Here is a 26,064-nt window from a genome sequence, read left to right as displayed (position 1 = left end):
TCTGCAAAACAACTGTAAGAACAGAGATGAGTTTATGGCAAAAATAATCTTGCATATTTTGGCTTACCGGTCGCCGGCGAAAGTGGAATGGAAAAATTGTGATTAGCAATAATTGCGATGCGAAATAATGCGGAGCAGTGTATCTAGTGCATTGATCTCTGATCAGTGATCCAGCAGATTTACGGTTTTTAATTTGACCGATACGACCTCCTTATAATTGTTCTTTCAGTAATCCCTTGGCATAACAAATAACACAAATTTCTAGTATGTTTTCATACAAAAGCTTACGCGCGGTAAATTTGAATTCCACAAAATGAAGATTGCCACAGTGTGTTGCCAACTGTAAAAGCAAATTTCCCCATTATGTAGGGTGTATTGGAACAACGTCAGACCTGCTGATGCAGAGATCAGCAACATGTCTGTATTTAAGGTCGTAGTAGGATCTGCAGTTTTTCAATTATAAGCCGGATAAAAGGTCAATTTAGTTCGAAGTAAGTTCATTTTCATCACGAATAAATGTGCGAATCACATTATACTAGTATTTGGGAGTATCGTTAGAGAAAATTCCTAGCTACTTGTCATATTCCGAAGTACATATTTCCTGGGCGCAATTGATACACATATTTTTTGGGCGGATCAAAATGTCGTCTGGAAAGCCTTACGATATCGCAAGCGAAAGTTCTTCAGACGAGGATTACCGCCGCAGGAGTTATAAGCATTCGTACTCAAGTAACGAGAAGTTTGACGATTACGACGAAGATGATTGTAAAATATTGAAAAAGGCGGACAGGTCGTCAAACTCGCTGGACGTAACGATGAAAGGCGGCCGGAGCCATTCGAAGAGGCCGTGTATGAACAAAAACGCTCAAGCAGCCCGGGAGAACAGAATACGGAAGAAAAAACACCTGGAACAGGTAGAAAATAAGCTTTCGTTTTATCAGCAAAAAAGTAAAAGTTTGGTTAACGTAATACAGAAACAGGATATTGACATAAAGAAATTAAAGGGCGAAGTCACTTATCTCCGTTGCATCTTGAAAAACAATACCAACATCACAGCGTTGCTGCAATCGATGAACGAAGGACTAAGCAAAGCGTCGATCAGTAGAGATTCCAAGAATGAAGGGAAAATGTCGCTCGGCAGAAAACCGACTCTGGAACAATTAGCAGCAAATGCAAACTGTACATCTGGGAAAAATCAGCGGTTACTACAAAGCATTGCTAAAAGTCAATTAGCTACAAATAATGTAATATCAAATTCAGAACTTGATCATACTTACACAATTCCTACGGCTCAAGGAGTTGGATCTATTGAATCTAATTACAGAGACGTTGGTGGGCATGAAAATCATGAAAATCTAGAAAGTTGTAATGGTTCAGTATTTGGTGATGATATTTTACTGGGTTTCGAAAAACAAGCTTCCTTATCTTCACCTCTAAGTAATTTGGATGAATTAATCGATGTCGATGTGTCAAATACAGATGCATCCGGATGGTCCAGCTTGAGTGGAAATATTTTAAATAATTTCACAAATTTTGATGAAATTTTAAACACTACCTCAAACAATGTGGATACTTTAACTAATCTGTATGACGATTCAAACATACTTGAGGAGTTTAAAGATGCCGGTATCTGTTTACACGTGAACTCTGAAAAAGTTTCTTTGGAATTTTGCTCCATTTGTCATATGAATAGCCTGAACTCGATGCCGGAGTGAATAATATGCCACGACAAGTTATTCTCACTAACTTGCTGGATTCTGAAGAAAATAAAAAACAATATCTGAAATCGATACATTTGATCAAGAATGAGATATTAAATTTCTCCAATTCAATGAGAAATCCAAGGGTATATGAAGAAATGATCAATTTCAAGATGGATAGTTGAAAAATCATACTATAAAATATTAACCTGATCAGTTGGAATGATATGTGTTACATTGATTTCAATTTTGTATCAGTGACTAGAAGTAGAATGTTATTACTAATTACTGAGCATTTTGCTATTGCTTGTTCAGAAAGCATTGATAACAAAATAAGGCAATCGACATTGAAAAATAATATAATTGTCGAGTTAATATCATAAAACATAAGGATAGCATCTTAAGATAAGAAATCTGTTTCCAATATTGTTTTCGTGTAAATACTTCTTTAAATTTTACCGAACTTACTTTATATTTCGCTAGATAGATTTAATTCTAGTTGTATGCTATAATCTTCCTCCGAGAGTGTAAAAAATGTTTACTTTTGCAGAACCGTGGCTTGGCAGAGTTGACACGGCTGTTGGGGAAATTATTAAAAGGTGGGCGTCGATGCAATTTTCTAACGAGGCATTGTTCGCCAGTTCAAACTGAGCATTATTAAGAAACTCCAAAAATTATGAGAGTAGTATTGAAATATATTAATCATGAAAATTTGAAGCAGAAAAATCTCATTCAATATGCAAAGATTTGGCTCTTATCAATTTTATACTTTCATAGCCATTTCCATACACTAACAAATTGTTATAGTTTTAACTGGCCTATGCCTCGCTAGTTTGGTATATTGTGTCCGATTTGCATCATTCATTATTTGGGATTGGTTACAGTCCATGCGTAACAAGTTTGGATTATCGGAGCTGCGGTTGGGCCTATTGAGTATTGAATTAATTTCAACATGTCCACAGGTTGAGTATGAGTATCGACATGATTCTTATGTAAAACTACCTAAGATTACAAAAACTTGACAAGTATTTAAAAAAAAAAAAAACTAATTAATTTTCTGCTATCTGAAAAGTATGAGAATACAAATCTAACGTACATTGCCACTTGAGTAATCTCACTGCACAGTACTGATTGCATTGATAAGTTCATTTGAGAAGAATTGCTCATTGTTATATTATCATAAAAGTTGAGTATCCTGAATATCTTGTGTAAGATGCTGATACTGAAAACACTTTTTTTTTCATCATTGCGTAAAATATTGAAACTTGACAGCACGTGACTTGCTCATTTGAAATTTTTATAAACATGAGAATATATTGAAATTCCAAATGGCTAAAGTTATCAAATATTCAACAGTATATTTTTCATCGATTGGTGATTTGAGTTTCAGCTACACCCTTCTGCAACGATTGAGTGAAAATGGAGCTTGCTGCAGTATGAAGTAAAATTGTCCGGCAACATTTGCACAGAAGGAGTCGTCTTGTTTCATCTCAAACTTTACGTACTTTCGTGATATTTTTCCCAAATTGAACCATCCTTCAAGAACAAAATAATTATATGTAGTCACCTCAACTTTCAGCAAACATTTTGTAATGATTAATCTAAGACGACACCTTTGATGTAATATTTGCAAGACAAAAATGTAAGTAAGCGTTTTTACAGCTCTCGGGGGTTTGTTATAGAATTAATTATATTTACCTGTGTCTACGCTAAAGCTTGTAATGAATTTTTATGGTATGGAATACTTGTAATATAATGTATATTAAACGATACTTCAAATCCATGGTTCCTTTATGTACATTGTGAAGTTTTATCCGTTAGTTTCAAAACATTAAAAGCAGATATATTCTATGTAACGTTACAGTATGTTTAATGAAAATGCGGCAGTTAAATCACAGGTCTAGAAATCAGTTATCTATCATCCAGCTCAACTAGAATAAATTGAATTAATTCTACTATACGAAATAATTTAATCTACATGATTCTCGTAGGCAAAAGAACAAGTCACTCAAAGCTTGAGTGGCCAATGAAATCTTTGGTAAACTTTAGTTGCGTTTGGTCATAAGCAATATTCCTTTTAATTTGCGAATTTGTGTGTGAGGAAGTGATGCATGTAATCATAGACTACAAGCATTATAGCTCCACCAGGTCCCAATCGCACTACTTTAGGTAGCAGGCCTTTATACAGCGCTCTGAATCTGTAAAATGGAACATTTATTTTTTATTACAATTGGTGAAATTCATCATCAGTCATTTACATAAAATAGAAACTAATGAAATACAAACCCTTCTTCACGGTACACTATTGCAATAGTCCTAAAGGTTCCTTTGTATTTCACTCTATCTGGTTGAGGCTGTGGTCCTTGTATGCGACTCTTTGCAACATCGAATGGAATATTTAAACACGATGCTAAAGTTCCGGAAGTAAATCCTATGCCGACCTATGTTGATAAATTAGATCAATTATCCAAATTTTGTTCGTCGATATGGCTATGCCTAGCCTCGACAACAATGCAGAAACGGTAAGTGAACATTGTCTGATATATGATCACCTTTGTAAAGAATTCGAGCCAAGGATCTTTGTTCAGTGGTATGTAGCCTTTGACGGAATGATAGAATCCAAAGTAGACGGAGTTGAAAACTGCATTCCTCAAAACGGTTGCGCTAAGGCCTTTATACAGACCATTTAATCCCAAGCCTTTGGTTCGTATTATTTCTTTAGTAACCAGAAGCGTTGACGGGCTTTCCTTCATTTTTTTACGATTCGATTGCAATTGAACCTTTATAACTTCGAATGGGTTCACCAATACACCTTCTGTAACCCCGGCAAAAAATCCCGCGCATGAAAATGTCTAGAACATGAATTACTCGACTTGAATTTCGTCTCGACCAATTTTATAAATTTTTAATGAGCAGTTGATGATGACAATCATATATCTACGATAACTATAAGATACTTATAAACATGACACCTTTTCAAGAGGAATGGTTCAGGGATCTTAGTGGGTTTGAGCATGTTAGATTCTTTCCATATCCATTTTCATCGGTCCTGTAGGTAGAGAAATCAAAAGCTAAGTAGAAGCATGAAAATTCATTGCTGAAGATCAGTTTTTAGTCTAATCGAGCTAGTGTGATAGCTGGTACCGAATTTTTTTTTTTTGTTTAGGTTTAAAATTGAAATGAAATTTTGATGATATGAATGATAGAGTTTCATTATTAACAATTAAATTTCTCACAGCCTATGAACCTGACTGAAATTTTCAGACATAACACTGCAAGCCAAACAATAAGCAACGTATTACACACAAACCAAGTATAAATAATTTCAGAACTTACTAATGGTGTCGGACTGCTTGCCCCAAACAAGAAGAATTGTTTGTACTGCTCGAAGGTAAAAAACTAGGAGAAAGGATAAATTTGTATAAAACAGGCGAGTAAATTCTCAAATAGAAAAAAACCTATCATCTGTGTTTCATAAATTATTTTTTCGAACGAATCCAAATATCAGTGCGAGGCTGAAATAATTAGGACAGTAAATAGCATAGTCCGCTTACCTTCACAGCTCTTTTGGGTGTCTCAACAATGATGGGAGGTACAATTCCCTTCCAATAAGCACCGAGACCCTCGCTGACATACATTTTTTTCATACAATCCACAATCCCAGTATAGTATGTCGGGTCTGCGGCAGTGGGTTTGACTTGTAGCTGAAAGCGCGTCTTGACTAAGTCCATGGGATGCATTATGCATACTTCTACAAATCCTGCTGAACCCCCAGCACCGATTTGAATAGCAGCCTGCTTGAGAAGACCTGGTCCTTCGCTTTGCTTTGCCATTTTCACAATTACTTTCCTTCAGTTGAATGATTCTGGCAAGTTATGAATTTTTTAAAGCTTCACACACTTCTTCGAGATATCCACACGCACGACAGATCCCAATACTGAAACAAAAAATTAAAAATGATTATAGTTGAAGCCAGAAAATCTGGAACCTACACCTCATATGATGTTCATGTAAAAACGACTGTCCAATAAGTAGAATGTTAGCTACGCAAATTACGTTGTTAAGCATGCAGAGAAGATTAAATATAATATTCTAAACAAAAGTCTTGCTTGTATGACACCAATCGTATAAGTTGCCAATGGAAAGAAAATTCAATGATGCGTAAAGCAAAATTATCAATTAATATATATTCAACTGTTCGCACATCGCTAATTCCTCGACGACTACGTACAATATGTTAGATTCAGGCCAGCTGTGTAAAGTATAAATCTTATCAATGTATAAGCAATAAAAAAAAAAAAAAAAAACAAATGCAACCACCCGGCTTATACGGATCTGATCAACATAGTTTCAATGCTATCCAATACTTCCAATATTCATTTCTTGCTCGACATAATTTAAAATTCGATTTATTCAGGGGTAGTTTTTTGATGTAATTAGTGAAAAGTTCTTTATGATGATACACAGAGGATCTCGAACCTCGTAGAATTTAGTAATCGGTTGTAGGTTATAGCAGAGATGCGCATCTCAGTTATTCAGAGGAATTAGAAATTCGTCAAATTAAAAATATTACGACGATTCAAAGTTCTTTTGCGTATTGTCAAGACTGCGGTGTGCAATTTCGTTGCGATCAATCATCATCCTGAAGTATTAGCTACTAGCTACATCGAAGATATTCAAGCATTTATGTCAGACGAAACAACTAGTTACCCTTTCGTTTCATTTCCAAATCGTGAAAATATGCGTTATTCTCTTAATTCGCAATTATTACATGTATTCCTGGATAATAAAATTTACGATCACAGAAGCATCGATAGCCAGAAATAATATCAGTGGTAATCGAATGCAGCCGAATTGAGAATTCCAGCTAAGTATGCCGTTGGTTTAGCTGCTCATGATCACTGGGTCTAGCGATGAATCGACTTCGGCTACTTGTTTGAAACAGTTCCCCGTTCATGACAGACCGAAATCTATTTTTATAATTGTATATACGTATAACTTTTTTTATAACGCAAGGTTTAGGGTCGTCGGCATGCATGATGTAATATAAACTTCGAAAAGGGGTTCTATTGAAAACATTTTACAATCTTTGAACATTGAGACATAATACTTGAATCGCCTTTACTTTTATTTTCATGAGCGAGTAACACGTGTTTTTCAACGATCATTCATATTTGTCGAGTCACGATCACGCTCGCCGGTTGTATATATAGTACATACATACGTACTATCTCATAGATGGCTGTATAGATCTATATCCTATATCTACATACTGTATAGTGGTATAATTGCGATATCATTTGAAAAGATTACGCGCAGTATTGCGTAACGGTGAAACGGCAACTTCACAACGATGTTTAGGCGAAAAATGAACGGACGAAGGGGCTAGTACATAATAGGCCACAGCTGTATAAGCACATACCATCCGAACGAACGATCAGACGACTTTCTATTGTCCAATAACAAATTGTAGGTAAAATCATCAAAGCAATTCACTGCAGTTATAACTGTATGCCAATTGACGTTTGTAGATCGCGGCGGATTGTTAGGAATAAATTTATGATTATTATCTTTCGCCAGATACAAATAAACCTTGAACGTTATCGTTTGATGGAATATCTGGATATCTTAAGCATTGCCGTCGTAATAGCTGTCGACTCTCATTAAAAAAATACTCGCCTTAAAATATCGACTTGTCTCATAAGAATATCATAAGGTCTCGACGCGTGAACTGATCGCCGCTACGATCGTATTGGGATGCTGTTATAAAAATTAACTTACAATAGTAATACGTATTCACCGCTACAATGGAAATGAGAAAAAGAAAGGTACGTTGTTCATAAATTTCAACCTTTATGTACGAATAGGGTTGTTGTCAAAATTTAAAAGAAATATATGAAAATTTCCACTAATTGTATGTTGCAAACATTTAAATGTATAGTACGTTCCGTCATTTACGACACCTGTATCATGTGACGTGGCACTCGACGGACAAAACTGTAGACGGAACGATGCCTGACGTTACTAGTATACCGCGTGTACAGATGTTCCTTTACTTTACATATATGCATTGACTTGGCCTTGACTAAATGCAATACACACTCGTAAGTGTCATACAATCAAATTTGCACACAATAATACCGTTTGGAGAAATAACATTGTAAAAATTTTATCAAAGGATCGTAATATCTTATTTGTGTCTTACCTCAGGTGGGTAATTAATTCGTGTTCCGATTATATACGGACTTTAAACGACATTGCAATGTCAAGGTTTTTTTTATCGGAAATATTGCTGACATGCAAGAGTAAACAGTGAAAGAACGTTATCCTCGTGGTTTCAACACGGAAATTGGTTATCCATTACGAACATATCTGATATGATAACCTAAAAAGTGGACCTCTGATATTTTGATAGAAAAAAAAAATTGCATACGTCAGATAAGACATGAATTTCATAATTTCACAATTTGGTTTTATGAAGTGTGGATTGAAAGTAACAAAGTGAATTGTGTGAATTTTTCTTCTGCTATATATATATATATATATATATATATATAAAAAAAGAATCAAATAACTTTTGTGAATTAATAAATGTGATTGGCAGATGTTTGCGTACTTGCTCTCTAAATTGAACATTATCAATAGGTTCTTATGAAATATATTCTAATTAAGTGATTACGCAACCACCTAATTCCTACTTGATTTAAATAACGTTGCTGATTCATGTATACAAAAGTCTCTGTTATCTGTGAGCAGATAAAGGAAAGCTCCAGCGATCCACGTCTGCCTTATACCTGTGGGGTTTGCAGCTTGGTGTATTTAGCATATAATGTTAACATTGAATAATCATTGATGTGTCTCTATAAACAATTAATCTTCATTGTCTTGTTGTTGCAGTTGGAAGCACAAGATGGCAGCTCGAATAGTCATTACACGGCACCGCGCACGAAGAAAACTACGAATCGCCCAAATAGGACTAACATTGTAATGATAATAATAATTGGAATATCTGTTCTGGTTTATATCGGGATATCACTTGGATTAAAACCAGTCAGGATAGGAAGTAAAGCTTTAGATAGTTTAGCCTTTTCGCTTAATCTTCGAAAACCGTTTTATGCGGTGATTATCGATGCAGGTTCGACTGGAAGCCGTGTACTGGCTTTTAGTTTCCACGAATCGATAATAGATTCAAATTTAATTTTGGATGACGAATTATTTGAGCAGATAAAACCAGGGCTGAGTTCTTTTGCCGATGATCCAGCAAAAGGTGCTGAATCTCTGGAAAGTTTAATAAACAAAGCTAAAAATGTTATACCAAAATCAGAATGGCAACATACACCTTTAAGTATGAAAGCAACAGCAGGTTTGAGGCTATTACCAAAAGAAAAGGCCAACAAATTGCTCGAAGAGTGTGAAAAGATGTTTAGAAATTCAGGTTTCTTGACTTCCAAAAACTCAGTATCTATAATGGATGGTACTGATGAAGGAATATTTTCCTGGTTCACAGTCAATTTTTTACTAGATCGTCTAACACCACAAAGTCATCAAAATACAGTAGCTGCATTAGATTTGGGTGGCGGGTCCACACAAGTAACTTTTGCACCTGATAGCAATCATGTTAAAGGTCAAGAAAAGCATATATTTTCCATCAATGCCTTCAACAATAATATAAGCATTTATACTCATAGCTATTTAGGCATGGGGCTTATGGCTGCTAGAAAAGCAATTTTAACATACGGCCAAAATTTAGAAACAGAAGAAAACACTCCCTCTGCGGGATCTAGAGTTGAGATACGTTCGGAATGTATTAATCCTATAATATCCACTGACTGGAGTTACGGTGGAGTAGATTACTTAGTTAAAGGCCCACTTAATGGAACCCACAAAGTTGTAAAGACCCAAAATTTTGGTGGGGTCGACGAGGACAGACCGGTTGTGAGATTCGCGGAATGTTTGCAAATTGTCAAGAATTATGTTGCTACTATCGTTAACAAACCACTGGGATTAGAAAACCGAGAAATTATGGCATTCTCGTATTACTTTGACCGAGCCACGGAAGTGGGCCTCATTGATCCATTTTCTGGCGGAGTTGTTACAGTCGGTACTTTCTTGAAGCAAGCCACGGAAAGCTGCGACTATCCGAATACCGACCAACCGTTCATGTGCTTGGACTTGACATTCATTTACGTCTTACTTCGGGACGGTTTTGATTTACAACCAGCAACTAAATTACAAGTAAGTTGGTACAACATTTTTCAGCATATTTTATGTATGATTTACATTTTGTTTGAAACTATCATTGAATATTTGAATATTACAATTATGTTTACCAGAATTTTTATTCATCTGTTCATCATTCTTCACTAGTTACTGCTCATGTCAGTCTAATGATTATTTTTATTTACAGTTGTACAAAAAGATTAATTCTCACGAACTGAGCTGGGCTCTAGGGGCAGCGTTCAACATTTTGCAAAATGGGCTCTGATGTGTTTATATATTAGATTAAAAATTTTAATAGCAAAAAATTTTGCAACGTGTCAATGGTATGTGATATGCTGGTACTCCAGGAGAGAACTATTGTTGTAGATTTTAAGTAAGTTCAATCATTATGCTGATAAAATGTAAATGTAACTTTTTGTTACAATGCACCATTCATAGCTATATGCATATTGTGAAAGTAATGGTACAATTGGGTACGATTTGTGATCTATGAAATTGACGCACATGTTGAAACAAGGAATCAATATAAATAGCACAAAGATTAATTTTAATTGTATTTTCAAAAAAACTATTGCTGCAATGGATAAACTCAATTTTGTAAATATGACGACGAATATATTTAAAATCATGGAGATATATACTATACCTATGTATAAATACAACTATGCGGACGAAATGCATCGATTTCTAGTGCCTTCTTGAAAGAAATATCACTACAATATAACACATATTCCATTTATGTATTGAATTTTAAAAAAGGTTATAGTAAATGATATAGACCAAGCATTTTTATGATTGTTGACCAGGTTTCGAAGGATCGTTACTTATGTCCCAGTTAAATAATAGAAACCGTATAGAAGAAAACATGCAACTTAGGGAAACTGTTATTATAATTATCATTGGCATCTAAGAAGTCTTGGAAAAGTGAAATTATCTATGTTAATGTATTGCTTAAACTGTTATTACTTTCTGATTGTTTGTACTAAAAAAGTAATAATAAAAAATTACCAAGTTTGTACAGAAAAACAGACATCATATGTTACCACTTGTGCAATTTGTTTTCAAAACATTTAAAAATTGAAAAGTGAACATTATAGCCATCTTCTTAGAACTTGTTGTCAAAACTTTATACTTGAATTTGCGTGCTCATAAAATCTAAGGATTTATAAACCGATATTTTTTGTAAACGCTTCGTAATTGTGAACATTATAAAAAAAATCTCTAAGCAGAACAAAGGTTCAGCATTGCTAAATTATATTGAGCAAGAAACTGTCTTGCTATCCATGTCCCAAAAATATCATCAACAAACTGTGGTCCACTCTCAATAACCGATAAAAATAAAATTCCAAGGTAAAAATAAATCGTCAGAATAGAGATTGCAAACATACCTGCACGATACTTGCTGTCTAGTTCAATTGGACATTGGTAATGCCGTGTTCCGAATGAATTTCTAAAAAAAATTTTCCGCTCTTCTCTTATAAACCAACAAGAATTTCTTTATTTCACTTCACTGCACCACACTTTGAACAGTTTTAAATCGTGCGACACAAGTCCAAGTCCAACCACGTGACTCCCCGCGCGCTGTCCAAACGCGAATAAGGCGCGAGTCGAACGAACCCACCGGCTCAGATCAGCGAAATGCGTGAACTGGCGACTCATCCGTGCGTCACGAAATTTATGAATAAAACTTACGATCAGGTGGTATATTTCCTTACAAACTATTAGCATAGCACTGGAAAATCATTGTCGGAGAATATACAATGCCGTAGGACTAATGGCTCGATCTCGAGCGTTAGAGAGAGACACGTATAGGTTAGTTTCGCCCTCCTTTCGTCTAACACACGACGTAGCCGCACGGTGCACTGGCAACAGTCAACGCCCCCCGTGTGTATGTTCGAAACTCTCAATGGATGCGTAAAATCCGACTGCAATGGGATGAGAGTTATACCTATTTCAGTGGTGTAACGCCGCACGTACACAACACGTGTAAAGAATGCCCATCAATGTGAAGATGCGTGTCGGACGCTGCCCATTGTGAGCTCGGAGCATGATAAATAGAGAAGGTATCACCGTGTGTCACGTAGCTGATCTGTACGTGATATTGTAGAGACAGAGCTTAAAGGTTGCTACGCATCGTTTACCAGGGTTACACCCATGAGGTTGGCTCTCTTTGGTATGTGATATAGGTAGGTACTCAATGCTTTACATATGCTTACGTCACAGCGCCCCATTTTAATTCCTTGCGGGATTGATGCTTTGTCTACTAGGAGCGCCACCGTGCAAACAACCTGCTGAAGGGATAGACAATAATTTTATGATTAAATTTTGCGTAAAATCTATTTGAATAATTCGAAATAAACGGTGAAAGTTTTATTTCATGCAAGTTGGGTGAGTATCAAAGTGAATTCCTTGGGGTGATTCGATCCTGGTGCTTTTTTAAAATTAGGCCATCACTTAAGGCGTTGCTGTCACTTGGCTTCCTAAGGCTTGAATGATAATAAATCAAGATTTCACCGATTTTAACAATGCCCACGTAATATTGTTTTATTCAAAGATATTTTCATTCGACTTTAAGGCATTCAGGTTATTGACGGATTCACCAAATTCTTGCGAAACTCTTCCGAATTGTACTATTAGTTGTCTGGTACAGGCTAGGCAGTGAGATATGTTTGTATTTGCAAGTAGTCGGAAGTTGAGTCTGTTAACCCACTGTTAGAATGATATCTAGCACAGTTGTTGCAAAAGATTATTTGTTCAATTGTTTTTCATTAATCAATGCCAAGTAGTGAAAAAAATGTTCATATCAATTTTTCGAAAACATTCTTGTTGTTAAGTATGTGAGTTTGTTACAGCTTTCCCACACCAATAACAAAAAGCAATGCTAAGTCCCAAAAGCAAATAGATGCTGCTATAGATAAGCTGAGATGCACAAAATTTAATTTCTCAATTATCGATATCAGAAAGTAGTATTAATCACGCATGAAAACCCTAATTGATTTGATTCGTGTCATGAGATTGAAGTATATGAATATAAGGTTTTTTTTCCAACAGGAGCGGACTATCCTACCATCATGTTTGCAAAGAAGAAGAAAAAGCCACAGATTTCAACGCCAACAAATTTTGAGCACAGAGTTCACACAGGTTTTGATAAACGTGAGGGTAAATTTGTTGGCTTACCTTTACAGTGGGCTTCGATTGTTGGCAACAATCCGACTAATCGACCTTTGCCTCTGGTTGATCCGAGTGAAATAACACCCACCGAAATTTTGGACTTGAAAACAATTGTCAGAGGTCATAATGATCCTAGGGTCAGAATACCAGGTGACAAAACCACCGAAAATGGCTTGCCAAAAACAAGCAATGTTGCAAGATCTAATTCTTTGAGGTCATCGAGCCCCCCGAGGCTCAGGAGAGATTACAGAAATAACACGAATCTTCCACCATCTGTCCCTGAGGGGCAAGAAATGACGACAAATACTGTCCAACCTCAAGGTTATTCGAATTTTGGAAAACCACATTCGTATACTGACGGCTACAGACAAAGTTCTTCAAACATGCCTTCTAATTTACAAAATTTAAATCCTAACGTACAAAATATGAATTCAAATTCACAGAACGTAAATCCAAATCTACCAAATTTCATTCCGAATGTTCAAAACATGAATCCAAATATGCAGTCTTCGCCCAATTTGGCTCATTTGAATTCGAATAGTCAGAACCTAATGCTCAATTTCCAAAACTTGAGCCCTATTTCGAATTTACAAGGTGTTGGCAATAATCCGAACTTACCAACTTCAAGTCCAAATACTCCTCAGCCTTCAGATCATGATTTCCAAAGACTTAATCAACCGTCTAACAGCAGTCAATCAATGGGTCAATACAACGGAAGCATCCAGGTATGTTTTTTTGTAAATAATGTCATGATCTGTAACAAAAATCATGAAACAATCCTTTAATAATTATAAATTTCACGATTCAGGTTGCAAGCGTTGACTCATCTTCATCCAGAGATCATACTATGTCTCATGGACTTATGGTTCAAAAAATTCAACCAAAGATATCTCCCGTTGGCTCTATAGCTTCGCAGCGATCTTTGAGTCAGCTGAGCTCTCATAATCTCACTAAACATTCTCAAGCGTACGGGGTTCCTGAGAATTCTCAGAATATACACACACACTTCCAGAAGCCAATCGAGTCCTCTCAGTCTATGCATAATTTATCAAAATCTGGAATGATATCTGCTACTCCTGTCACAACTTCAACCCCTGATCAGAATCAAAACTTGAAGAGTTCCGTGTCATCCGGAAACTTGGCCACTGGATCAGCTAGTAATGCAAACAAACAAAGCGCTGAGCACAGATTAACGCACGAACAGTTTAGAGCTGCATTACAGATGGTGGTCAGCCGAGGAGACCCGAGAGAAAATCTGGAAAATTTCCTGAAAATAGGAGAGGGAAGTACCGGCACAGTGTGCATAGCTACAGACAAAAGTACTAACCGTCAAGTGGCAGTAAAAAAAATGGATTTACGGAAACAGCAGAGGAGAGAGCTCCTGTTTAATGAAGTCGTGATAATGCGCGATTATCACCATCCGAATATCGTCGAAATGTACGATAGCTTTTTGGTCAACGATGAACTGTGGGTTGTAATGGAATATCTTGAAGGTGGTGCACTCACAGATATAGTAACGCACTCAAGGATGGATGAAAGTCAAATAGCCACTGTCTGTTCCCAGTGTCTAAAGCCTTTGGCGTATTTACATTCTCAGGGAGTTATCCATAGAGATATTAAATCTGATTCCATTTTGCTTGCCGCAGATGGTAGAGTAAAATTGTCAGACTTTGGATTTTGTGCCCAAGTCTCCCAAGAACTACCAAAAAGAAAGTCCTTGGTCGGCACTCCTTACTGGATGAGTCCTGAAGTAATATCGAGGTACGAGATACTATAATTATTACTGTATCCAAACTTTTTCATGTATTTTCACACTGCATTCAAAGACACAGGCTCTTTACTAACAAAAATGCAGTATTTCTACAACTTCAAAATTTCAAAACTTATCATAGCTAATTATCCCACATAATTATTTCTCATTATCGGCATAAGCTGAAGTTACTCGTTCTATTTACGTGCAATATATATATTTCCCCAATAAACAGGTTACCGTATGGTCCAGAAGTCGACATCTGGTCATTGGGTATTATGATCATAGAGATGGTGGATGGAGAGCCGCCATTCTTTAATGAGCCACCTTTGCAAGCAATGCGAAGAATAAGAGACATGCCACCACCTAAATTAAAAAATTCCCAGAAGGTAGGCATTATTTCCCATGCAAATAGTAATGACAATAGTAATGACAATGTGTTGAATAATTTAAGAAAAAAGAACCAAATTATGAATCTTTGGTAAAATTGATACAGTTGTAAGCTGTTGACTGTAATTTATAAAAATATGCATTTTATGTACTCAGGTAAGCCCTCGACTTCAAGGTTTCCTTGAAAGAATGCTGGTACGTGATCCCGCCCAAAGAGCTACGGCTGCTGAATTACTTCAACATCCATTTTTGAGGCAGGCTCAAAGCCCCAGCATTCTCATTCCACTGATGCGTGGTGCGAGGCATACAACCTGTTGAAATATTCTGTAGAGGTATTCACACAATCTACAAGTTGAAGATTTTTCATTTCAAACGCAAAAGGAATATTTTTCAGATGCTGGAAATTGAACAGAAATCGAATTAACACAAGTAGATACCTCAACAAAAATTGAACGATCATTGTTGTACAATATTTTCTCACAATGCTGAACAATTTCAGTTTCATTACGTATGTAATAAGACCGATATTAAGTTACACGTTATAATGATAGTTAAGTGCTTGACTCGTGCTTGTAATTTTTCTTCTATCAATATGTATTAGCACCTGTTATTCGAGATGAAATATGTCGAATATTCCGAATAAGGCATGAATATTAAGTAAATCTTATTACAGCATAAATTTATTATTATGCTGTAACTATGGCTGCTATCTCTCGTGTGATACATTTTTCAAATAACTGACCGTCCTAGTTTTCTTCTCTTTTTACATTCTCATGTATAATAAATTTGCTAAGAGGCAGCTAAAATTAAACTATAGTAGTGATAGTGATAGATATAGTAATGACAGTGTAACGTTACAATCATTGCAAAAAAAGGTCGACTGGCATTTTTATTCACAAACACTTTAATTTTCATTAGCCTGTGCTGAGATAAAAAAATCTAAGCTACCAATCCGTATTATTTATGTTATTCTAGGACACAGCAAGCCCATTTTAAGTAGCAACTTATATTGTCAGTAATTGGCAGCTTTGAAAAAAAATTTTATACACCATACTATAATAGTAAAAACCTTATATTCGTTGCATATTGCATATAGAAAAAATAGAAACCAACATACCATTTGTAAGTGCCTCATATGTATGAATAATGTTGATTCAAAAGTAAATTGTAAATATTTAATTTAAAATGTCAAACTAATGGTATGCATTACAACAAAATATGCATCACCAAATGCATGGTAAAAAGAAGGTAATTAAATAATTAATAGCTGTTAAACTAAAGAGCCATGATGTATACTATAACTTATAATAACTGTTAAACTTCACCAGATTATTACAAATTTGAAAAAGACTGTTGGGACACCTTGTTAAAGGCGGTTGCATATATCTCTTATTATTAAAAAAATCTGGTTCATGTACCGGTATAAATTGAGGAATCTGCAGAAAAACACATTCTCACACATATGTTACGTGCCAGCACTCTTGAAAATTATTAAATTTGACATCTTAGCGCTATTAGGTGGGTCATGAATGCTAATATTAAGAAAATAAAATTACATTCCATTTGTGAAAGTTGATGTTAGAAGAAAATTAACACGTTTTATAATCACAGAACATTGAATATCTAAATAAGTAATTGATTTGTCAGTGTTAGAGTTTGTCAAGGTAGTCTGCAAAATAATGCTTTGTATATAGCTGACAGTATTTCTCAGTGCATTCCGAAAAAGTAGAGTTCAACAAAGGCCGAGAATTTTTGAAAACTGGAGCCTAGGAAGTATTAGACTTTAATTGTCACCTACTAATCAACTGTTTATTACACTTTGCATCCACAGTTTTATAAGAAATTTTTTTATAAGAATTGACCTAATACAAAATATGAGACAAGGTTCATTCATGTATCCTATAATAATTGACGTGATCAAATAATTATTGAAGTTTACAAAATGTACTGTTGAACGAGTGCCTTATATCATAGGGATTTCAAATACAGGCAAAAGAAAGTATTATAGCAAATTAAGGGCCTTTTACTTATTAAAATTGTTGAATTGTAGAAATATATTATTTCCCATACAATAATTGAACGTTTTTCTTATACCTTCTCTACTAATCTCAACTCTGATAATAAGCACTGTAGTTAATTAAATTAATATTATCTACTGTAAAAATCATTCGATGTAGAACACAATAAAATATAATGTGTATGTACAAATGAAAAAATTCAAAAGCTAGATATTAAGATAGGTCGAATTTTGACCAAAAATAAGAACAAATGGAAAGAAAATTTTTCTATTTAAAATAAAAGTTGAAAACCGTTTGTGACTTTTTGAATCATCTGGATATGATAATAAAACTTGTTGAATTGAGCTTAAAAGGTCCTACACTTTCAATATCCCAATGTTAAATGTACATGGATAGAGTAGTTGTAAGCAATAAATTTATTAGCACTGGATTGAGAAATACTGTTAATGCATCTTAATAGCGTTATTATCAAGTCGACAATAACAGCTGCTACTCTCTTACATCAGAACTTCAGAATCATATGATAGTCGTTTCACAAATCTTGCATGAGTTTATGATAAGGTTCGGAATCTTTCATTTTTATCAAAACTCTAATTTGTCATTTTGTTTTAGATATAACTCGTAATAGCACAACCATAATACGTCTAACGAACAACTGTAAACAGTAGCTACAGATATGATGCAAGATGAGCAGCAGAGTATAAATAAGGGTAGCTTTTTTTTGAGCAGCTGAGTGTAGTCAGTGCCACTGCTCGATATACTTCAGTAATTTTTCCGTAAGTAGTTACAAACTGGCGTCAATTCAAAGTGATGTTTCTATCCCTGCTCGAGTTTCATACATTTGTCTGTAATTATTTTGGAGTTTGTATGCATTTTTGACATCATAGCAAATCTGTGTTTCGATAGAAGAGTGAATAGATATATATTTTTTTTTAATTTTCAATTTATAACTATTGCAAAGTAAATTCAATAAAAGAACAATTTGTTTTCAAAGTTGAAATATTTCTTTCTTATCTAAAATTGATAATTTTTTCATTTTTACTTTAAGTATGTGCAGTTGGATCATTTTCACTAGATAATGGTAGACTCCGTATTTCGCACTCGCTCTCTTGGAACAGCAGCGGAAGGAGTAAGGGATCAGTATGCTGATGGCAAGGCGGCAAAGGTATGGGAAGTCTTCATTGGTGACCAAAAGTCACGTACCCAAAATTACAAGGACTTTATAGTGAGTTTGTTAAGACAAAACGGTTGTCAGCGAATTCTTGACGTTGCCTGCGGAACTGGAATAGATTCAATCATGCTTCTGGAAGAGGGATTTGAAGTTGTTAGCGTTGATGCATCGGACAAAATGTTAAAATATGCATTGAAAGCCAGATGGGCACGCCGCAAGGAATCAGCTTTTGATAATTGGAGTAAGTAACATTTGTCTTCAAGAAACAAGTATAGAAATTATTGCTATTGATACAACTTTGAATGACCTCCACTTACAGACGATTCAAGATGTTATTCTAAACTTACTTATCCGTTAAACTGCAAATAATCAATTTTAAAAGCATGCAGAAATCCATAAAAATAATGGTAGAAATCTTTGCAATAATCATCTTTAGATCGGCTTGGTAACTAATTACCGTGGCAAAATAAATTTCAACATACGATAAAGAGATTAAATATGGCTAAGAATAATTCTCAGATACCGTACTATTTTTTTCCAAAGAAGAAAAGGTCAATGGGCTATCGCCTTAGGAGTTTAATGACAAACGTGATCTTCTTGTCTAACATTATGCAATAACATAAAGATGAAGTCATTGTGAAATTTATGAAAATTATTATATCGCTATGATGCGCACATAATATAAGTAAAAGGGATGTACAGAAAATGATTTTTAATTTAGTTTCAACTCTTCTCAATAAATTTTTAAATAAATTTTTTTTTCTAGTAATTGAAGAAGCAAACTGGTTAACAGTAGCCGATGATATCAGACACTTAATTGGAGAAGGGTTTGATGCTGTTGTCTGTCTAGGAAACAGTTTCGCGCACATGCCTGACTCGTTTGGAGATCAAAGGGAACAAAAGTACACAAACAAGATTACTTTCCATTATTTTTAAATAAACGTTTTCTAAAGAGGTCAGAGTGTCAACTTTGAGCTACATGTTTGGAAATTAAATATGCTTTTTTCAGTCACTGTGAATTTACAGTATTATATATACAAATACAATACTTACAGCTACGAAAAGAGTTTTAAAAAATTCATATTGTATTTCAGACAGGCACTTGCAAATTTTGAGCGTTGTGTAAAATCGGGTGGATTGTTAATAATTGATCACAGAAACTATGATGACATAATTGCAACGGGATTCACTCCATCCAAATGCATATATTATAATGTGAGTCCCCGATAACTCTTTTTTCATGCAAGATAAATTCGAGCAAGATGTCAATTTGCAATATTTGTTATAATACCTTAAACCTTTCATTTCAGAGTTCACATATGACTGAAATTAAAACCTCAATATTGTTTGTGAGCGGAAAGGCAGCTATAGTAGCATTGGATTACTTGATTGACTTAGGCGATGGAGAAAATTATAGTGATCATAATTCCGAACGCATAAGTGAGTTTAGATTATCTTATTACCCTCACAGACTGTCAATTTTTCGAGATATGCTGAATGAGGCTTTTCACTATACTGCAAAACATACCATCTATGGTGACTTCAAGCCATTAGATCAAATCAAAAATCCAGGTTTCTATATTCATGTCCTACAAAAAAGAGACGAATAGTCATTAAATGTGAATTAGTTCAGACTGAGTTAGAATTCGGACGAGTTATTGAATTGAAGAATATAATCAATACCAAGAAATCTTGTTACTGTTACAGAGAAATTAGAGTTGTAATATGAAATGAAATATACGATTTATTTTGCAAATCGTCAATAAATTATTTACCAATTCATAACTTCCTAAATACTTCCAACTCTCCAAATCCTCCGTATCTCCAAAATTTTGTAAACATAGAGGAGCTGTACTAGGATTTGTACAAGGAAAACATGGATTGAGAATTATTATTATTTTTTTTTCATTTTGAGTATATTTTCAATATACAAGTATGCGTTTGTCATTGAAAGGCTTGTGTGGGAATTCTGTTAATTGATCAGAAGACCCCAATTGTAGAATAAAAATGCACTGCATTTAAATTTCTTATACTTTTCATAAGTTTTTTTTTTTTTCATTATTTTAGCAATAGTTATTGATATTCGTGATTCCATGCTTGCTTTAGATTTAATGATAATTACTAAAAAATTGACTAAAGACTCTCAATTGTCAACAATGTATATCATACGTGTGTGTAAGATATCGTAGATATATTTAACGCACGTTGCATATTAACAACTTGTTACCAATGAAAAATAAGAAACAAGTTCAACTTTAATTTACATTCTTTGGTTTGCATATATATATACTATAATTTTGCGAAATTATAATCTCACATATGTGGGTACTTAATTCTACTTAAGAAATTAGATTTTGGAATTTTTTTTATAACGTTCGAATCCTATGTTCATGTTCATTCCGCATAGATTATTGCATTGTTAGCGTTGACTAACATTATTCAAAATGTTGAAGAAAAATATGTTGGAAATAGTAGGTTCATGCCATTTACGACATTGTCTTTAGTGACAAAATCATAATATTATAAATAGAACACGTTCCATAGTTGATTGACGGAAATCATTTGAAGTGAAAACTTTTTTAAGTAAGCAATCGCTTTTTCCTAAACAATGAGACCCGCAAGGTTCAATTGTTATAATTGCATTTGTCATACTTCAGAACGTAAATGGATTACAGATATCTTACATATTTGTACTATGCTTTGATTGTGAGATATCGTTTAAATTCATTCTTTTCTTAGATATTCACATAGCGGCAGAGTTGCTAACTTGCAACAAATTATACATATGTATGTATATATATATATATTTTCTTGGTTTCATCATTTTAATTCATATCTTATATAGCAAACATATTGCTGTATAAGATCTTAAATTACAATTTCAGAATTGGTTTATCACATAAAATAATAAATACCTGGTTCTTTTATACAATACAGAAGTGACTTTTATCAATTGAGTAATGGTATATGACTTTCTTAAACACATGTAAATGCATATCCATTGTTATTACAGTTCAAATATTTATTATAAGCATTAAATTGTTTATAATTAAATTGTATTTGGACATTACAGAGTTGTATGTTAAAACGCTTCTCTGTAGAGTAATAATTATACATCTAACAAGAATTCATGTCACTTTGTATTGCAGAATGTTGGCTGCAACTTTTCATTACAATTTACAAGAATGGTACAAAGTTTACGATGTAATAAATATAGTAGGTATATGTATATCTTGTCAATGTTGAGGAATGTAATAAAATATTACAGGCTGCTTAGCAATAAAGGCGATTGGATTATGATTTTGAAACCAGTTTTTAGACAGCTACACCAATTGGTCGCTAAACGTTCAGATAAGGTCTGCTTTTGACTATTCATTTACCCATAATATTTATATTGTAATATTTGTAATATAATACCTAGTATTGCTATATTTGGCTACTGGGAGTGCCGAGTATACAGGTTTCATTTTTTATTTCGCTTCAATGTTCCCTGGTAATACGTAAAGAAAATAAAAATGAATAAACTTCTTTGATCAACCCAGAATGCACAGAATTAGAAAATATGTATTAATAACGCATGCTAATACCAGAGAGGTTTATCAGAGAAATCAAGGTATTTACAACTAATTCTTTCTAATTAGAGAACTCATGAGCTTGAATTATGATATTTACATACATATGATGTCAAGTTGCAGAATGTTTAAAATAAGTGTTCCAGGGACGATGCTTTTTTATATTCTTTATACGGAACCAACCACACCTCCTTACAAAAGACATAACACAACAAAACATCTCTGATATTACCATTCATTAGCACTAAATAACAACAATAGTTTTAACTACTTCAATCAACTGATCAATACCAGACAAACAGGTTTGCTTCACGCTTGCTGGCTATAACAAGTTTTTTCTTAGCTTTTAACTTTAGTTTCTCATTAAATTATGTTATTTAGGCAGATCTATCGCTAAGCATCAAATATAAAATTTCTAAAAATTTCTCAGGCATCCCGAGTAAAAACCTAACTTTTTCATATCTTATAGTAGACCGTATCATAAACTTTCCTAATAAAATTTATTTATTAATTTATTTTTATGTATACGTACATGCATTATTTATATATACACCTGTATATATCTTATGTATATTTACATATACATATACATAGAAATAAGTTTTTAACGAATTCTTAGGTGTTTCTGTTCGATTTAATTATAATTCAAAGGTGAGTAACTACTCATTCGATATCTTAATTAATCATAAGAATTAAATTATACCATATTTTTAACATTTCGATGTCCGAAAAAGTCATCGCAAGCTATTATTGCACAAATGTGGCCTTACTCCATATCACATTCTGCAGCTTCAGCTACTTTGCATAATGTCTGTCATAATTACATTGTCATATTTATAAGATGTATTTAGCAAGCAAAATCAAATGAAAGGCAGTTCCTACAACGGACTTATAGAATATCAAGTTATGCTCGTAAAGCTGCTGCCAAGTAATACACTAATACACTGATTATCATTCGGTCGCATGCCTCATATTTCGAGATTTCCTTTTTATTGCTTATTAGAGATGATAATCTGAGATGGTAAGTAGGGTGTCTTTATATTTATCCGTTTATACAATAGTGTATTATACAACAAACACTTATGTCTTAAAGTCTACACTTCAGTTGCAGATTATCATATCTCAGTGATTCAGAGAAAAAGCAAACCCTGCACAATTTGGTCCACAGATTTGAATGTATCATCGATTCCTAAACATCCTTTATCAATCCGGAATTTAGATGGAAGTAATATAATAGTATTGTTCATGAGTATGAAAATGTTGTAAAAACGAAAAATTAACTTGAACACCGACATCTATCCATCATTGACGGTATAAACTTCAGTTCGGTTATCCAGGTTATTTATGAATGTAGAAAGATCTAAGTTTAGTACACAAACTTGAAGTATGTCAGGATATAGTGTAATTATTACGAGAAAATTAAAATTTCCCCAAAGAGATTCAACTGTTTTTAACCGATTATGAAATTCTATTATATAATCTAAGTATTTGTGTTATCAGAAATTAATTGCTTTGAACTTAGTAGCAAATTTACTGAGCCTAAACGGATATTCTAAAGCCCTCCTATAATAACAAGATTTTAAGCTGAACATTCATTTTGCCAAGATAATAATTCTCCAATTGAGAAACTTTGCCGGTCTGATTTTGCGCCACAAAATTAATATTGTAGTCATAATCATCAGATAAGATGTAAATTCATCGACTGACGTAATTCGATGAGTATAATAGATATAACATAATGCAGAAAAATGTTATGCTTGGACTGTACAAGTTTGTTAACAGATAAACTAATACACAGTATGTGTGTGAGTATGAAAGTTTAGCTTCCGATAGAAGTTAAAATTACAATCGTGCCATGTGATATCGTAAACGTCATTAAATATTGATGCGATGGTAAGGTATAAAAATCTGAAATGCAACTAGAATTTGGTGGTATTATGAAATAATTATTATTATACAAGCAACCTATGTCAGAGATTAAATATCGAAATATATTCGGAGGTGATTTTGCGGCGCAAAAACTAGACCATGTATTTTGCAATTTCGCTGTTTACTGACAATTTCTTAGAATGGTAAGCGAATTTTCATGAATATTCTCTAGGTCTGGGTGGTGGTCGCTTACGTTCTAATCTTTCGGTCCGCTCTAGCCTTTCCGTTCGTGCTTCTGCGCTTGACGTTACAGATTCTTCAGCAGGTTCGAGCATTTGTGTAGTTTCAGTCGCATCCGTAGGACTCACAGGCTGTGTAGCTAGAGGGGCTTGAGGAGCTGCACCTTTATTTCGCGATTTGCTCCTACGTTTTCTCAAAATTAATGGTCCCAAAGGATTCACGTCATCCCGAGAGGTTGAGGCCTGGGCTAAACGTTCGAGCAACTCTTTGCTAACTTCTTTAGGGGCTTTATATTCACTAGGACAGCTCATAAGTCTATCTGAAACTTCTTTAGAACGATCAGAATGCGATTGCGTATATTCTTGAAATTTCAAACGATCGCATGATTGCTCTTTGTTAGAATCTACAGACTTTTGTTCTGTACTATCGCCTTGTGTTGCAGAACTCGCGCTCTGCAAATGAGTTGAAGTAGAATTATTTTGATTATGCGCAGGAACTACAGTCATTGGTGTGCTACTAACAGAGACACGATTCATCAAAGTCTGTAACATGTCTTCTATCTTTGCTAATCTCTGATTAACTCTTTGAACTTCCAACTTTAAATCAACCTTAACTTCTAAAACAGCAGCTAAAATCTCCCTGTCATTATGCGGTTGTGATATCAGACCTCCGTCATAACTTTCCAGTCTTCTGAGACTTAATTGTTTTGAATCTGCACTTAAATTTTGTACATGTGTCGATTCTTTCAAATTTTCTGTATCACTGACTTCCTCGATAGTTGCACCAGTACTCCCTAGCTTAGCTAGCTTTGGAAAAACTTTATTAGTACTTGCACTTGAGCTTGGTCTTGAATCTCTGGCGCTTAGAGAACGTTTGAAAGTATCATTCATGCCTGTTTCATTACTAGAGTCTAGACTAGAACTGCCTAGTAAACGGCCCCACTTGCTAGGTCGTGTACGATTAGCATTGTTCTCATCACTCGATGACATTTTTCTGGAATGCAAGGATTCCCCATCCTTATTTTCTTTGTTGTCTGCTTTTTCAACATCTGTGTTATGTCTCTCTCGGCGGAATCTGTCCCAAAACACACAAAGGATTCTGTTAATAAGATTCGAGAAGCAAGAAATAGCAACAGATAAAAATACAAACGTATTTAAGAAGTACCGTTAATTTTTATTTTCGATACAAAGCTACAAGGCTAGGGTACAGCTCCAGCGGTGTTCACGAGCAACCTACAAGGTGCCTACAGGGTTAAAAATTATAGTGTATATATACATATATATATATATATGTATATGAAAATACAGGATTGTTCGTTTGATTTATCATTATACTATACAGAGCTGCTGCCTTGTTTACCAAAAAATGTAAAGCTTCCACGTCATGCAGTTATTTTTAGATTAAATAGTATACTTTCTTTAGGGATGATAGCAAATCGTGTTCCATTTGCAGACCAAATCATGCTCCTTGCGGCAGCAAATCAATGATTAATTAACATTTTTTGTGCATTGTTCACAGCTGTTAATGACGAATGATGTAACTGAGTACTGGTAGCTTCTAAATATACAAAGTCTGCTGATGCACGTTACCACTTGAAATTTCGCGTTTCAATCTCTAGTTCAATTACTGAAAATTAGTGACGTCAATTCTTGGAACAGCTCTATTTAGTTTTGATTGTAGTACAAATATATTAGCAGTTATTCATTAAAATATCATTAGAAAAGAGAAAGTTGAATCCTAGAGGGTGTCTGTCACATGCATTCCATTGTGTTTGTTAGTTAAAAGCATGGAACAAGCTGCTTGTGTCCCGAAAAGTATATTCCAATACTTTTCTCTTTTAAGATCTTAAAAAAGCCTTTTCTTTATTACTTGCTACTAAAAAAATTATTATTATTTTGGACAGTACTTAATTCATTCGTTTCATTAATTCAGCTAACTTTAATATGTTACTAATAATTGTAAA

The 26,064-nt window shown here is 34.3% G+C and overlaps 6 protein-coding genes across 23 annotated transcripts in view; 4 read left to right on the top strand and 2 right to left on the bottom strand.

Moving 5' to 3' along the window:
• The first annotated feature begins 421 nt into the window (after window positions 1–421).
• On the top strand, window positions 422–2,711 carry LOC124413274. 2 transcript variants are annotated; one of them, XM_046893761.1, is made up of 3 exons: window positions 422–914; window positions 2,251–2,299; window positions 2,585–2,711. In XM_046893761.1, the coding sequence occupies exons 1-3, from the start codon at window positions 642–644 to the stop codon at window positions 2,593–2,595; spliced, it is 333 nt and encodes a 110-aa protein (XP_046749717.1). In that variant the 5' UTR covers window positions 422–641; the 3' UTR covers window positions 2,596–2,711. The 2 variants fall into 2 exon arrangements, with proteins under 2 accessions (XP_046749717.1, XP_046749716.1); XM_046893760.1 differs by having other exon boundaries at window positions 2,251–2,711.
• Window positions 2,712–3,521: 810 nt separating this feature from the next.
• On the bottom strand, window positions 3,522–5,622 carry LOC124413273 (mitochondrial 2-oxodicarboxylate carrier). Its single transcript, XM_046893759.1, has 5 exons — window positions 5,255–5,622; window positions 5,037–5,099; window positions 4,253–4,552; window positions 3,987–4,141; window positions 3,522–3,898 (listed from the first exon to the last, which is right to left on the bottom strand). Exons 1-5 carry the CDS (start codon window positions 5,531–5,533, stop codon window positions 3,778–3,780), a joined length of 918 nt encoding a protein of 305 aa, XP_046749715.1. The 5' UTR covers window positions 5,534–5,622; the 3' UTR covers window positions 3,522–3,777.
• Window positions 5,623–7,408: 1,786 nt separating this feature from the next.
• Window positions 7,409–10,299, top strand: LOC124413270 (ectonucleoside triphosphate diphosphohydrolase 5). Of its 4 annotated transcripts, none has more exons than XM_046893754.1 (3): window positions 7,409–7,528; window positions 8,598–9,935; window positions 10,108–10,299. In XM_046893754.1, exons 1-3 carry the CDS (start codon window positions 7,508–7,510, stop codon window positions 10,183–10,185), a joined length of 1,437 nt encoding a protein of 478 aa, XP_046749710.1. In that variant the 5' UTR covers window positions 7,409–7,507; the 3' UTR covers window positions 10,186–10,299. The 4 variants fall into 4 exon arrangements, with proteins under 4 accessions (XP_046749710.1, XP_046749711.1, XP_046749712.1 ...); XM_046893755.1 differs by lacking the exon at window positions 7,409–7,528 and adding an exon at window positions 7,663–7,804; XM_046893756.1 differs by lacking the exon at window positions 7,409–7,528 and adding an exon at window positions 7,793–7,910.
• A 1,621-nt stretch (window positions 10,300–11,920) lies between these two features.
• On the top strand, window positions 11,921–16,318 carry LOC124413127 (serine/threonine-protein kinase PAK mbt). Of its 2 annotated transcripts, none has more exons than XM_046893503.1 (5): window positions 11,921–12,106; window positions 12,972–13,816; window positions 13,900–14,852; window positions 15,077–15,230; window positions 15,388–16,318. In XM_046893503.1, the coding sequence occupies exons 2-5, from the start codon at window positions 12,992–12,994 to the stop codon at window positions 15,547–15,549; spliced, it is 2,094 nt and encodes a 697-aa protein (XP_046749459.1). In that variant the 5' UTR covers window positions 11,921–12,106; window positions 12,972–12,991; the 3' UTR covers window positions 15,550–16,318. The 2 variants fall into 2 exon arrangements, with proteins under 2 accessions (XP_046749459.1, XP_046749458.1); XM_046893502.1 differs by lacking the exon at window positions 11,921–12,106 and adding an exon at window positions 12,168–12,308.
• A 1,572-nt stretch (window positions 16,319–17,890) lies between these two features.
• On the top strand, window positions 17,891–20,872 carry LOC124413084 (glycine N-methyltransferase). 4 transcript variants are annotated; one of them, XM_046893432.1, is made up of 5 exons: window positions 17,891–18,025; window positions 18,325–18,661; window positions 19,187–19,322; window positions 19,515–19,635; window positions 19,731–20,872. In XM_046893432.1, the coding sequence occupies exons 2-5, from the start codon at window positions 18,328–18,330 to the stop codon at window positions 20,028–20,030; spliced, it is 891 nt and encodes a 296-aa protein (XP_046749388.1). In that variant the 5' UTR covers window positions 17,891–18,025; window positions 18,325–18,327; the 3' UTR covers window positions 20,031–20,872. The 4 variants fall into 4 exon arrangements, with proteins under 4 accessions (XP_046749388.1, XP_046749390.1, XP_046749391.1 ...); XM_046893434.1 differs by having other exon boundaries at window positions 18,009–18,025; window positions 18,298–18,661; XM_046893435.1 differs by lacking the exon at window positions 17,891–18,025 and adding an exon at window positions 18,063–18,096.
• The window catches only part of LOC124413076 (potassium voltage-gated channel protein eag), a 39,796-nt gene continuing 33,646 nt past the window's right edge, over window positions 19,915–26,064 (bottom strand). For all 10 annotated transcript variants that reach the window (XM_046893409.1, XM_046893416.1, XM_046893414.1 and 7 more), the window contains one exon: window positions 19,915–25,175. In XM_046893409.1, coding sequence (XP_046749365.1) covers window positions 24,077–25,175 — 1,099 coding nt within the window. In that variant the 3' untranslated portion in view covers window positions 19,915–24,076. The remainder of the gene's footprint in view (window positions 25,176–26,064) is intronic.

Source organism: Diprion similis, chromosome 12 (assembly GCF_021155765.1).
Source record: "Diprion similis isolate iyDipSimi1 chromosome 12, iyDipSimi1.1, whole genome shotgun sequence".
Lineage (NCBI taxonomy): Eukaryota > Metazoa > Arthropoda > Insecta > Hymenoptera > Diprionidae > Diprion > Diprion similis.
The sequence above is the reverse complement of the archived record's forward strand: the minus strand, read 5'-3'. Positions and strand labels throughout refer to the sequence as shown.

Excerpts from the sequence above, each read along its gene's own strand:
- LOC124413274 (XM_046893760.1), top strand. The coding sequence starts at position 642 with ATGTCGTCTGGAAAGCCTTACGATATCGCAAGCGAAAGTTCTTCAGAC. Across the intron at positions 915-2,250 it reads AGAAAAAACACCTGGAACAG|AACCGTGGCTTGGCAGAGTT; the intron begins GTAGAAAATAAG and ends TTACTTTTGCAG.
- LOC124413273 (XM_046893759.1), bottom strand. The coding sequence starts at position 5,533 with ATGGCAAAGCAAAGCGAAGGACCAGGTCTTCTCAAGCAGGCTGCTATT. Across the intron at positions 4,142-4,252 it reads GGCTCGAATTCTTTACAAAG|GTCGGCATAGGATTTACTTC; the intron begins GTGATCATATAT and ends TTATCAACATAG. Across the intron at positions 3,899-3,986 it reads ATAGTGTACCGTGAAGAAGG|ATTCAGAGCGCTGTATAAAG; the intron begins GTTTGTATTTCA and ends TCCATTTTACAG.
- LOC124413270 (XM_046893753.1), top strand. The coding sequence starts at position 8,553 with ATGTGTCTCTATAAACAATTAATCTTCATTGTCTTGTTGTTGCAGTTG. Across the intron at positions 9,936-10,107 it reads AACCAGCAACTAAATTACAA|TTGTACAAAAAGATTAATTC; the intron begins GTAAGTTGGTAC and ends TTTTATTTACAG.
- LOC124413127 (XM_046893503.1), top strand. The coding sequence starts at position 12,992 with ATGTTTGCAAAGAAGAAGAAAAAGCCACAGATTTCAACGCCAACAAAT. Across the intron at positions 13,817-13,899 it reads AATACAACGGAAGCATCCAG|GTTGCAAGCGTTGACTCATC; the intron begins GTATGTTTTTTT and ends TTCACGATTCAG. Across the intron at positions 14,853-15,076 it reads AGTCCTGAAGTAATATCGAG|GTTACCGTATGGTCCAGAAG; the intron begins GTACGAGATACT and ends CCCAATAAACAG.
- LOC124413084 (XM_046893432.1), top strand. The coding sequence starts at position 18,328 with ATGGTAGACTCCGTATTTCGCACTCGCTCTCTTGGAACAGCAGCGGAA. Across the intron at positions 19,323-19,514 it reads GGAGATCAAAGGGAACAAAA|ACAGGCACTTGCAAATTTTG; the intron begins GTACACAAACAA and ends ATTGTATTTCAG. Across the intron at positions 19,636-19,730 it reads CCAAATGCATATATTATAAT|AGTTCACATATGACTGAAAT; the intron begins GTGAGTCCCCGA and ends CTTTCATTTCAG.